The sequence below is a fragment of the Dermacentor silvarum genome, chromosome 4 (assembly GCF_013339745.2).
Source record: "Dermacentor silvarum isolate Dsil-2018 chromosome 4, BIME_Dsil_1.4, whole genome shotgun sequence".
Lineage (NCBI taxonomy): Eukaryota > Metazoa > Arthropoda > Arachnida > Ixodida > Ixodidae > Dermacentor > Dermacentor silvarum.
The window spans coordinates 29,171,994-29,184,171 of NC_051157.2; the positions used below are offsets into that span (position 1 = coordinate 29,171,994).

The 12,178-nt window shown below is 40.7% G+C and overlaps 1 protein-coding gene across 1 annotated transcript in view; it reads left to right on the forward strand.

Moving 5' to 3' along the window:
• Positions 1 to 9,454, forward strand: part of LOC119449682 (probable phospholipid-transporting ATPase IA) — a 108,358-nt gene extending 98,904 nt beyond the window's left edge. Inside the window, exons 40-42 of the mRNA XM_049665398.1 lie at positions 1,097 to 1,182; positions 4,705 to 4,748; positions 6,003 to 9,454. Coding sequence (XP_049521355.1) covers positions 1,097 to 1,182; positions 4,705 to 4,748; positions 6,003 to 6,056 — 184 coding nt within the window. The 3' untranslated portion in view covers positions 6,057 to 9,454. The remainder of the gene's footprint in view (positions 1 to 1,096; positions 1,183 to 4,704; positions 4,749 to 6,002) is intronic.
• The last annotated feature ends 2,724 nt before the right edge of the window (positions 9,455 to 12,178 follow it).

Here is a 12,178-nt window from a genome sequence, read left to right on the forward strand (position 1 = left end):
ATCTGTGAAAATACTGGTGAGTGAGTATCTGCTTATTATGCTCACCTGTGATACAGCTGCTTGCAAAAAAGAAGAAACTGGTTTTATTATGTGTACTGTGTCCCACGTTTTTTGCGCACATGGTTCAACTCCTGCATAACAGACCTCGGAACTGTTATTGTTCACAGTTTTGAGTACTGCACGCTGCTTTTATCTATTCATTGCGGTTGGATTGCATTCTAAAGGAAGGAATGTTCACTGATGGGTCGCAGATTTCAGAAAGTGGAATATGCAACTCTAGATTGAAGTTTAATTTACTAGATAGACAGTTTACACTTCAGGTGTTTCGCTCAATTTGCATTAAATATTTGCCAGCTTAAGGCTGGAATTCTACTCTTATCAGTCACTGTAGTTCCACTCAGTCTTTAGTGCAATAAATTTCATCCGAACTGTATCCTAACTTGGCTAATGAAACTTTGTCTGTGTATATCAGAATAGAGAAATGGGAGTTAGTGCCATGGAAAAGTAAAAGGTGCAACTTCTAAGGGCTGCAAGTTTGCCTAGAGCTAGCTGGTAACGAGGGCCCAGCAATATCTTGTTCTCACATCATCAGTGTGTGTTTGTATTTGTCCCTATAAATCTGTTTTTTAAGCCTTTGGTAATAATCTTTTAACTACTACATTTACACCCAACGCATATGCAAACACAAATTTGTGCATAGAGACTACCATTTGGGTTTTATCTGTGTTCAAACCAAATAAAGGCTAAAAGTGTCTACTAAATCTTACTGATTAATATTCTGCATTGATTTTTGACATACAGCATTTATAAATTGATTGGAATTAATGATTATTGCACCAAATTTTCAATGTTACACAAATGACTTTTCTTCTCTATGCATTGTAGTCACTATAAATAAAAAGCTATAGAAAAGGACTCTGTTATAGAATAAGTGCAAGGCCGTTGGATGTGATTTTCTTTCTGCAAGCCTTCTTATCTTTCAGACAAAATGCAACAATCTATGGTGCATTTAGTACATTTTGACTTGGGGAGTACTGAAGACAATTCGCAATGTGTCCCACACAAACAGTTTCACGAATTTCCTCTGTTGATACAGGTTGACAGAGACTGCACGTCTGCTGAAGAATGTCTTCATGAAGCCTGTCACCACAGCACATGTACCAATAGAAGTGGAGCTAAAACGTGTGTGTCCTTTCCAAGCTTTACTCACGCTTTCTTAGTGGAGACCTTGCTTTTGTTGTTGTATAACTTTACTCACACAACGTTTAGAGGGATATTAAAGAGAAATGGTAAGGTTGAGTCTGATTGGGGATGTGCACATCTGGAGTAGCCAGGTAGAATAACTTACCATGAGTAAAGGTTTAGTAAGCCTGAAAGAAATTTAACTGCCAATGCCACGTCATTTTTGCTCTGATTCACTCTGGCATCATCAATTTTAGCAGGCCGCATTTGGTCTTTTGTCATAAAAATTGGCTATTTATTGCCTTGTGAATAATCAAAAGCTCAGCCTGAGAGCCTCTGTGAATTTTTTCTTCTCAATAGTAGCCCAGATGTGGGAAAATACTGTGACAACCATAACATCATCCTGACGTCATCGACACCGTGGTTCACCTCAGTTGAAATGTAGATGTGTCAACCCTATTTCTCGTGTTAATTACCAACATCCTTTGGCTAAATAAATGCAAATTGAGAATCAAAAGAATGCTTTGCTGGCATAAAGTGATTCAGTACATCTCTTTAATGTTCCTCTATCGTTACTTGTTCGTCAGTTATTTTTTAAGTGACTGCTGCCTTGCTGTTTTATGCCTGACTAGAGCCTCAACAGTTTAAAGGGGCCCTGAACCACTTTTTATCGAAGTCGAGAAATGCACTTGAAGTTAAATTAGACTATTTCAGAAATACTTTGCCGCAAAAAGTTGTTCACTGCATTCAGCAGAAATGGAGTTATTGGCAATCAAACACACTGCTCGAGGTGCTTCCGCTCCTTCTTCAATGATTTGCACTGCGAAGGCTATGGTGGAGCAGGGTGTGCCCACAGCGCTCCGCCTACTGAACGTCATCGTGGCGTGCAGTTCAAATTTGATTTTGGATGTTCACGTAGATGCCACTATTTCCGATTTTGGCGCCTGTGACGCGCCAAACGTAAAGAGCCAAACGTGGTTGTCCTCAGCGAGCCGCAGTGCACTCAGCTTAGGCTGTCCCGATGTCCTCCTTGCGCATCAGCAAGGAGGACATTGAGGCCAGTGGACTCATCGCAGCACCCCGTGGCGACCGTTGTATCAGCGCTATGTAGCAGACCGCAGCTACATGCACCTGCAGCATTTGCTTTGTGCATGACTTGGTTTGAGTGCGCGCTCGCGCATATATGCTCCTGTCTCACTGTGCTACATGGTGCGGACCGGCTTTGACCTACACCAGCTTGACAGACGCATAGTAGCCACATCCAACTTGCGCATTTTAAAGCGCTTTGAATAACTCATTGCGAAGTACTAAGGCATCTAACCAGGAGTGGCCAGGAGTGAGCGCGTGCTGGCAAGCGTGCGTGGTGTCTGACCTTAAGTTTCATGTGGTTCGAGGCTAGTTGAGTGTTCAAAACCAGTCCAAATTAGCGAGACCCAACGGCTACGACACCGATAAGCCGGGTGGACAAACTTTAATTTCTACACGGGCAGCCGAGCGTGAGCAGACAATAGTCGGCTTCTTCCAGAAGTACATCATGAAATTCAAAAGCTTATTTTCGCTTACTTCAGCCTGTTTATTAAACTGCTTCAATAAAATTACACAGTAACAGTAGGAAGAAGTGCACTGATCCAAACACCCTTCTTGATTGATGTCAGCCATTGGTCAATAGCAGCCCTGCTTATGGGAATCCGCTTTATTACAAAATAAAGCGTCCAGAAAAGAGTGAGGAGCAGGCTTCTGTTCAAAAGAGAGCATTTGAGAGAAGGTGACTTCGTGCTCTGCTTGGGAGCTCCACATGCCGCACATGACTGCAGAATTTGGCTGAGATGTTGACAGCAGCGTATGCTATCCGCGGATTGTTTTTTTTCACCAAGCCCGAGGGGTGGTTCAGGGCTCCTTTAAAGGATACTAATTCATATGCATTGTGTTGTCACTAGTGCTTCATTATAACACATTAGTATGATTGTGGTGATTGGTACTACCTTAGGGGCCATATTCTTGAACTATTGCTTTCAGCAAACAGTTAGGGACTAAAGCTCGTGTGCCATAGGTGCCACAGAAAAGCCAAGTTTCGTTGAAGCGCAGGTGCGGAGCCAGAAATAAATTGGTGCACTCTGCCATTTGCACAAAACTTGAAATTCATGGAATTCGGTTATGTTTGCTACACTGAAAAGAAACGGGGCTTTTTTTTTTTTTTTTTTTTTTTTTTTTTGCAGCTGTGATCCACAAACTTTGTCCTCAACTGAGTATGGAAGATTTTGTGGGCAGACGCACTTCCCACCAATGTTATTCTTGTGCCAAGTTGCCATCTTTGAATGTATTGACGGGATGAGTTTCAGGAATGTCGTAGAATCACAGAAAGCCCTTTGTTGTACTGAGACATCACATCGAATGTGAAGTATCTTCGATGGTGATAATTCCAGAATGTGGCCCCGCCATTATGTACATTGAAGTCTAACTGCCACGACTTGTTGTTTGCATGGGTCATACGTTGCCTTGGCAAAATGACTCTTCTGCATGCACACTTACATCGCATGCATGCTTTTACCCAAAACTCCAGTATAGTTCACATGTCATGGTTACATTACCTAGGCTAAAAGAAGGCAATGTACCTTGCCGGGTTTTTTACATACACTTACTTGACAGCACATTTCTTGTAATTATCTTCTTTGTAGTTATCCATCACCCTAGCTGTATGTAACATTTGCCATTACTGTTCCTTCACACCCCTGTCACATGTGCTTTCAGAGTACCATTAAAAGAAGTGACCATTAAAGGGACACTAAAGAGACAAATAAGTTGAGATTTATTAGTGAATTAACATTCTGCAATACCAAAAAGTCACTGTTAACTGTGAAAAGAGGCTTGGTATAAGCCAGAAAATAAGCAAAAATGAAACATGGGCGATGACAATATTATGGATTGTGATGATGTCTGCTTGCACCTAGCTAATTTTGTGGACCACAAGATGGACTATATTGTATTATGAAGGAGTCAAAGACTAAAATTTGCAAGTGCCAATAACTTAGACTGCATGATAAAGCCCAAATACAAAAGAATACTTTGAAATCTGTGACATTGTACTGATATACTGGTGCTGGGGTTCCAGCAGAAAATTCAAGAAATTAAAGTTTGCCTTTATTTTCTCTACTAGTAGTCGAACTCTTACCACAAAATGCATAAGGTTTGTAAGGAATACTTTAGCAGTCAAAAATTATTTGATGTTTTTTCTTTATAATTTGATTGCTGGCTCAAAAAGCCAGCAATCGTGTTGACTTGACAGGCCCCGCGCCCATTGTGTGAGCTAGTGCAGCTCGCAGATTTTAACTGTTGTTGCTTTTAATGGTCGGGTATGGCACAGGTATAAAACGAAGTCAACCACTGAGGTGAACATCCTTCTCCGATTTATTTTCGAAAATATTGTTGCTAATGTTCTTGAGAAATGAGCATGTCTTCTTTGTTATTTCATAATGCTTGCATAACAGCTCACACCAAATACACATTTGCATTTATCACTTGCAGATGGCTACGCCTTCTCTCAAGAAGAACATGGAGTAGTGCCTCAGGTGACCTTGATTCTCTTCTTCCACTTCACTGCGCTGTTTTCTTCTTCTTTTTTTTTTTTCTGAACTAAGTTTTAGATACAGCAGGCCACAACAGAACACTGTATGTGGCTTGCTGTACTTAGAGCAAAATCCGAGACAAACAGTTAAAAAGACAAGATGATGATTTGAATCTTGGGTGCTTACACATGATGCATGTCTCATTTTCCTTTTAATTTTCCTGTTAATTACTTCTCTCCACCTAGCGGGTTTCCACTGAACTATTACGTCATGATGTATGTCTGCATCGGGTACTTCTCTAAAACTAATGTCCTTGAAGTCATGCACCAAGTAACATGCGAAAATGGGTTGTTAGGTGTATATGAGAGCACACAATTTGCCAGTTGTAGGCCACTATCTTCTGAGTGTCTATCACACTTATGCTTTAGGGCAACCAAGACCAAAAGTTCACTGTAAACATTTTCATCTCGTAACTTTGGAGGAAAGGTCTTGCAGGCACTCACAACTGCAGTCAACATGATATGCTACTATTTGTGGCCGGAGAGCTCAGGCAGCAAGGATGCATACTTTTTTTCTACATTCTTGCAGTCTCTAAACTTTTGTATCTGATAGTACATGTCCATTGAGCAGTGCTACTAAGCTAATATGCATGCTTTGAAGTAAGAAAAGGCACCCAAGAAGTAACTGTTGAGGTCTCATTACCCTAATTTCTTCAAAAAAATACTGACATGACATTTTCAGTTTGCCTTCTAAACGCTAGAAAACATACTGGCAAGTGTCAGAGTTCCCTAAATAATTTACTGTACGTAACGCTTGTTTCTGTGAATTAGTTTCCGTTTCAGTACTCGGAGGTGGATGTGTCGTGGGGTTTTCCTGCAGCTGCTACAAGCAAGCGCAGCCCGAAGAAATGCACGCAGCGCTCAATCATTTTTTTTTTATTTTTTTTTTTATGAGCAACATCATTATATCTAGCCTTGTTACTGCACAATGTCAGCAAATTTTGTGCTGCACTATTACGTCACGATTGTGTTGATGACACCAGGGTCCATATGCCAGGTGCATTTCAAGTCGTAACTCAAGTTAATGTTTTGTATAAGTGTTTCCCAACCTTCCTACTTGCAAAGTGTCATTATTTTACACGTGAGAAGCATATGCTAGAGTTTCTAAAATATTGAAAATATGTCAGTACTTCTTTAAGAAACTACTATAGTAAGATAATATTGCTCAAAAGTGCATGTTTTTCTCATTATTATCCAGGCTGATCTTATTCGTGCATACGACTCAACCAAGACAAAGCCAAAAGGTGTCTGAAGAACAACACTCAAGCCACGAGCACACATTCCACTCTCAGCAAGAGCTTTGGAAGCGTCAGCAATGTCAGCTGCACAGTGTACATACCAAGTGTGACTGCTTCCGAGTCTCTGTATGTCTGTGCATGGATGTACCCAAGTGACTCTCTTCTTTGTGTTAAATACGCCGTGCAAGTGCGTTGGTATACAGGCTGTGCCACAATTCAGTGTTGTCACGTTTTCCAGCCAGTGAAGGCTCACCTGGCAGAATGTATTTTTTTCTCAATTCACTTTACTTATGCATAGAGATTGTTTCACACATGGTGTTGCACTATTTCTTTTCACTCTCATACATCAGCATGTTAGGCATGGGCTGAACTACTGTTTTATTGGTCAACCTTTTGTGACATGACAAGTTGAATCTCGTGCTCTTTTTTCTGGTCTGTTTTGTGCAGTAAACCAAAGCAGAACAAAATTTATATCTTGTTGTACAAACCCATGTAGAAAGCAAAGATGAACAATGTAGGTGAGCAGTTCTTTACCCCTTAGGTCTTTTCTTCTTTTTTTTGTTAAACACTTGACGTGTACAGCTTCAAAGTTTTGTTGTTACTATGTGCTTCCCCTACCTTGGAACATGAGTAACCTCATGCACAAATGCAGATAAGAACACAGCTGTGAAGATTATGCATGTCTGCTGCGAATGGTAACGTTATTACACTAAAAGCAGCGAGTGCTTTTGAGGCAGTTACGTGAACAAAAGTTGACCACATTTTCTAAGAACTGTGCAATGAAAAGTTTGTCCTAGAGTCATACTCAAGGCGCCATCTGATTCCGATCTCCACGAGGAAGGGCACCCAGATGCTGAACGAATGAATGGAGCGTAAAACGATGATGACATCAAAAGTCGGCACTTGTGTGGTGTTGTCTGTCCTTTGTGCTGAGTCACTAGACACCCTAGTCACTATGGTTCTTATGTTTAGTGACTGATGCAACAGAAGCACTAAAGGAGACCTGGTTATGAGAAAAGGTACAAGGCCACTGTCGACACACCCTATTGTCGCTATCTTGACTACGCTGCCTTCCTTATGTTGAAGGCTCTCTAAATGGTTGTCTTACAGTAATGTTACTACGTATAATGTTTCTTAACAGCATAAAATATCATATGAGAATGAGCTTTACAAATTTTATTGCTTACAAGCAGAAGAAAACAGTTTTAGGATTTTCATTATGACTGTAGCTCCCATGCAACTCTGGTGAATGCACTTTGCAATGCCATCATCTGTTGTGGAAGATTGTACAAAAGTTCCAGAAGACTAGTGGCCATGATTGCAGTCTGATTTCAGAGGCCGTGTTATCACACAGATATCTTTGCCTTTCTGCTGCATAAGCATATCAGAGCACACTCATTTGTGGCAATCCCTATGGTGATCGTAATCGGAATACAGCCCTGGTCATGATTGGCGATATCGGGATGCACTGATGTGCAATTTAATCTTTTAACATCATTAGTGTTAGACAAAAAAGGTTTGTACATGTTTGAAAGGTTGCTAATTGCAAAAAGAAAAGAAAGAAAAATCAGCTTTTGGATATTGCTACAAGTTAAATTTCCAGTAATAAATATGCCTTGTTACACAATGTTGCTAAGCTAGTTGCATGTAATCGATTGTTGTAAGGAAACATCCGCAACTTCAGTATCTTCCTTTGTCTTTCTGCTGACCTGTGTCATGACTCAGCTGCTCATGTTAAGGGCTGCAAACAATGTAGCAAATATGCGCCCAGAGTTTTATAAAATGTGTACACCATATGCAGCTGATTCTATTTGAATAATCATTGAAATAGTGAAGAAATTGCTATGCTGCACTCTGGTGAACACTGTTTGTTGTACAGTGCACATTTCTACTTATACCAAAGATTTTCTGATTGAATTCCATTTCCTTCTAGCAAGGGGGAAGTGTTGGCATTATGACGACTTAACAATCTATTACTTTTCAGTTTACGGTAAAGGCAACTAAGACATTGTGTCGGTGTTTGTTAACATGTGATGCACCAGAAATCTGGTTGAACATTCTTAATTCGCTGAGGTTTTAAGAAAGTGGAGAGGAATGGCAGTGCATTCCCGTAACTTTGTCTGGTAACCCCTGTTTTTTATTAGTGTTGCATGGTTAAAAAAGGCGGGGAAAGTATTTTCCATGGTGCTTGCATTGTAGTCTTTCACGCTTCACCGGATAATGTTGCATTCTCAAATGTGCAATCTAGTCATGGCAGTCAGTTTATCACATACGTAATGTGCATGATTATTGGAACGCTAGAGCCAACCAGATAGCCTACTCACAACCTGATGTTACATCAGATTCTTTCATTGCTTTGAAGCAATGGATGCCTTTACCGCATCAATTTTCGTAATGTAAGCATGATGCAAGTCCATACGTTACTTAGGTGTGTATTTATCTGTGTTCAGTGCAAGAAATTATGGAACGGATATATCATTGCCCACTGCCACAATCTATTCATGCTTAGAACATCAGTTTCCTAACATCGCCTAGATGCCTGCACGGCACGCATTATGGTCACTGCTTCTAACTGGTGTGCTTTCGTTCATTCATATAAGGCTGTTTTCTGATTAGTAAAAGGTAAACACCTGCCTTTCGTAGTTGTCAAATAACATTTCATAAAACCAAGAAATACTGTAAACAACTTTTTTTTTTTCTCAAGCTCAATTCTTTACAATTTCATTCCGTGACAAGATTTCAGAACAATTTGTGGTATCTAAATATTGAGAGATGATTTTGCCACTTAATGTATGCATTGATTTTAAAAAATTGGTTCTCCAGCTCGTTTGTCAGACCAATTTTTGTTGAAATGCAGCCTGTTCTCACAAGTTGAGTCATTTGCAGCACATGAACTTCAAGGTTGCCATCATCATTCCTTTCCCATCTGTGGTCCGACTAACCAGCGTAAACCAGGACATCCATGTACTTGACCAAATGCCACTGTTGTCCTTAATCTTGCTTGTGGTGCGATTGGGAAACCATTGCATGGTTTAGGAAAGCTGTACAGTTATCTGCAGCTTGTCTTAGCTGCTTGCAAGCATTGTTTGTGATGGTTTAAAGCAGCACATTTTGGACACCATTGGACCATGTGTGACAACAAATGAGTGATGTACTCAAAACATAGATTAATTCTATCTAAGTGGTGTTGAACTTAAGGAACACATGCCATTTGCTGTTGGAGCTTTATATATATTTTATTGTGCAAGTGTCTCGATTGAGGAATGTTTCCCTCCCATATTCAGTGTGAGAGCGGTGATGTACACAAGAAGGTATGTGATCGGCAAAGGTTTAAAAGGACTTGGATGTTCATGGCATATATGCTTGTATTTATCGATGTCAAATCGCATTAAAGTATGTTCCAAAGCAGGTATTTTGAGCCACCTTGTTTTTCTGTGCAAGGAAAGCTGTTCCCATGCTACGGTTCATTTTGTTCGTCGTAACCAAACTAAGCAGGGCACTGGCTGTTATTATAAGCATATGGTTCTCTCATCGACTCCTTGCAAAACGTTTTGGTTGCTGACAGACTAATTGTAGTAGCCAAAACTTGCTACTAAGTGGGATCACTACATGTGGGCGCGACTGTAAAAAAAAAATTTTAAGCAGTAGACATCTACGTATGTGTTGTTTGTTGCGATACCCGGTGACCCAAGTTGGTGCCAAAGAGGTTCATTGAAGAGGGACATATGCCCAGTAGAAGCTCCGCACGCGCCCCACTGGCACGTCGGCCCACATTTTTAGACTGCACTATCTTCGGGGTCGGCCCATGAAAATAGGCCAGATAGTCGTTACAAGAAAACTGGGTTGAACTCCAAGGATGCATAAAAAATTTGCATAATCGGCTCAAAGCACATTCACAAGTTCATTATTGACTGCAGGCATTATGGGGAAGGCATTCACTATTGGTGTTGGAACGCCACACGTCGAACATCCGTCAAACATGGTTTAGTGCCTTCAGTAAAGTAGTGTGTAGAAATACTCTGCACACTGAAGTGAAATGGAGTCACATTGTGTAAGCAGAGGGTTCAGATGAGCTGCAGTTCCATGTCCGTGGTTTTTTTTACTTGTCACTACTGGACAGAATTGGCAAAAATGGGTCGCATATGCATGTGTACACCAACACTAAAGGTTATATCTGGTGCACTATGTTTTTATTGCGAGTGTAGGCAATGCAAAAATCCACTCCAAATTGACAGCATTGCCTGGTAAATGTTGTAGCAGGGTTCGTACAGGTTTCCAAAGCAAAAATTCAAGGACCTGTCACAGGTTTTTCAAGGGCTCCATCCATCCAAAGTAGGATGTCTTTACTCCAACATTTCCAAAAATGAATAGTTTTATTGCACTTGCAATAAATAAATGTATATCACAATTACAATAAAAATGTCTAGCCTTGATAACTTCCCAAGATCACAACACAAAATGAATGCTTACAACAGCGGCTGAGATTTCTCCAGTAAAGGCTGGGTAAAGTTCACCAAAATGTTCAAAACATTCAGCATAGGGTTATTGCACTAAAATAAAAAATGTATATCCCAATGATGTTAATAATGCCTAGCCTTGATCACTTTGCAAGTTCACAACAATACCAAAAAAAAAAAAGAAAAGTTCATGAAATACAATGAATGCTTCCAACAGCTACTCTGACTTCTCCAGTATTAGCTGGGCACGTTTACCGTACATTTCCGAACCATTCAGTGTAGTCTTGCTACACATCCATTATATTATAACAAACAGATGTATACTGCCATCTTGTAAAACATGTCTTGTAAGTCCGCCACATTAAAAGTTAACACAACGAACACTCAAAACAGCTGCTCAGGCTTCTGCAGTATTAGCTGGGTTGGTTCATAAAACATTCAGCATAGGCAATGTCATTATACTTATTTATCAGCAATAATATAACAAACCGAGCATCAGTGGTAAAGTTGCTCCACTATAGCTCTCTTTAGCTTCACTACACGCGCAAGAGTGGATAGTGGGACAAGACAGACCGACGGGCGAGGAGTGAAACGGACGATAGGTTGAGGAAAGCAACACAAACACTGCCAGCCGAGCCAGCACCGAAGCGCGGCACGAGTCTCTCGCTCCGTTCGCGGCTTGACGCGGTGAAGCCTTTCATTTTTTCCCTGCAGTTCTGTAAAATGGAACCATGTGTGCTTGCACTGGCGTATGGTTTCTGAAATGGGGAGCTTGTCAGATCGACGCCGATCTACCACAGAAAGGAGGTCGCAATGTCGATATCAGAGTGCATTGCTCACGAAATTCAAGGATTTTCAAGGAAGGAAAAAAACTTCAGGACTTTTAAGGGCCTTGAAAACGCACTTTAAATTTCACGGGTTTTCAAGGATTTCAAGGACCTGTGCGCACCCTGTGTAGTTTCCTACTAATGGAAAGCTACTAAGCTGTAGCTTGCTAGAGAGAACCCTGGTGCTGCGGTCATTCAACTAGCATGGGAATGATGGTTTCAAATGTTCTTGCAGATTTGCTGCCCTTCATCTGTCTGCCTTCGAATACTACTGTGCAAACATGCAGATTTATTGCTAATTGTTGCAGTTATAACGCTGCACAGAAGAAAATCTAAGTAAGAAAAAATAAACAGGAGACTGACATTAAAACATTTTAATTAGACAAAGTAGTTCAGTCGAACCCACTTACAACATTACTGGTTTACTCTGATGTAACAATGAGAGGCCGCGGCAGCATGAACTTGTGTATGTTCCATGGTAAAATAAACCTGTTGCTATAATGTTCCCATGCTGCGTTATTTCTTATAACTTAAATCTGGCTACTGGGTGTCTGCACCAAAAGGATCACGAAATCCTGGAACAGATAGGCGTGTTGGAGAGAGAGATAAAAGCTTTAATGACATGTTGAGGATGAAATTTTATCATATTGATTACTTTCAGCTGTCAGGCACCTATTGTGAGTGAAACAACTTTATTCAGACCAGCGGATTGGGGCCTGGGCCTAGGTTGCTCCAGGGGCGGTAGAGAGACCCTATTCTCTATGAAACTTCTATAGTGAACACTTCATAAAATGGTTTGCTGCGAGTGTGCTCAACTACTGTTTCCATAACTGTCCCTTTTCTTGATGGGAA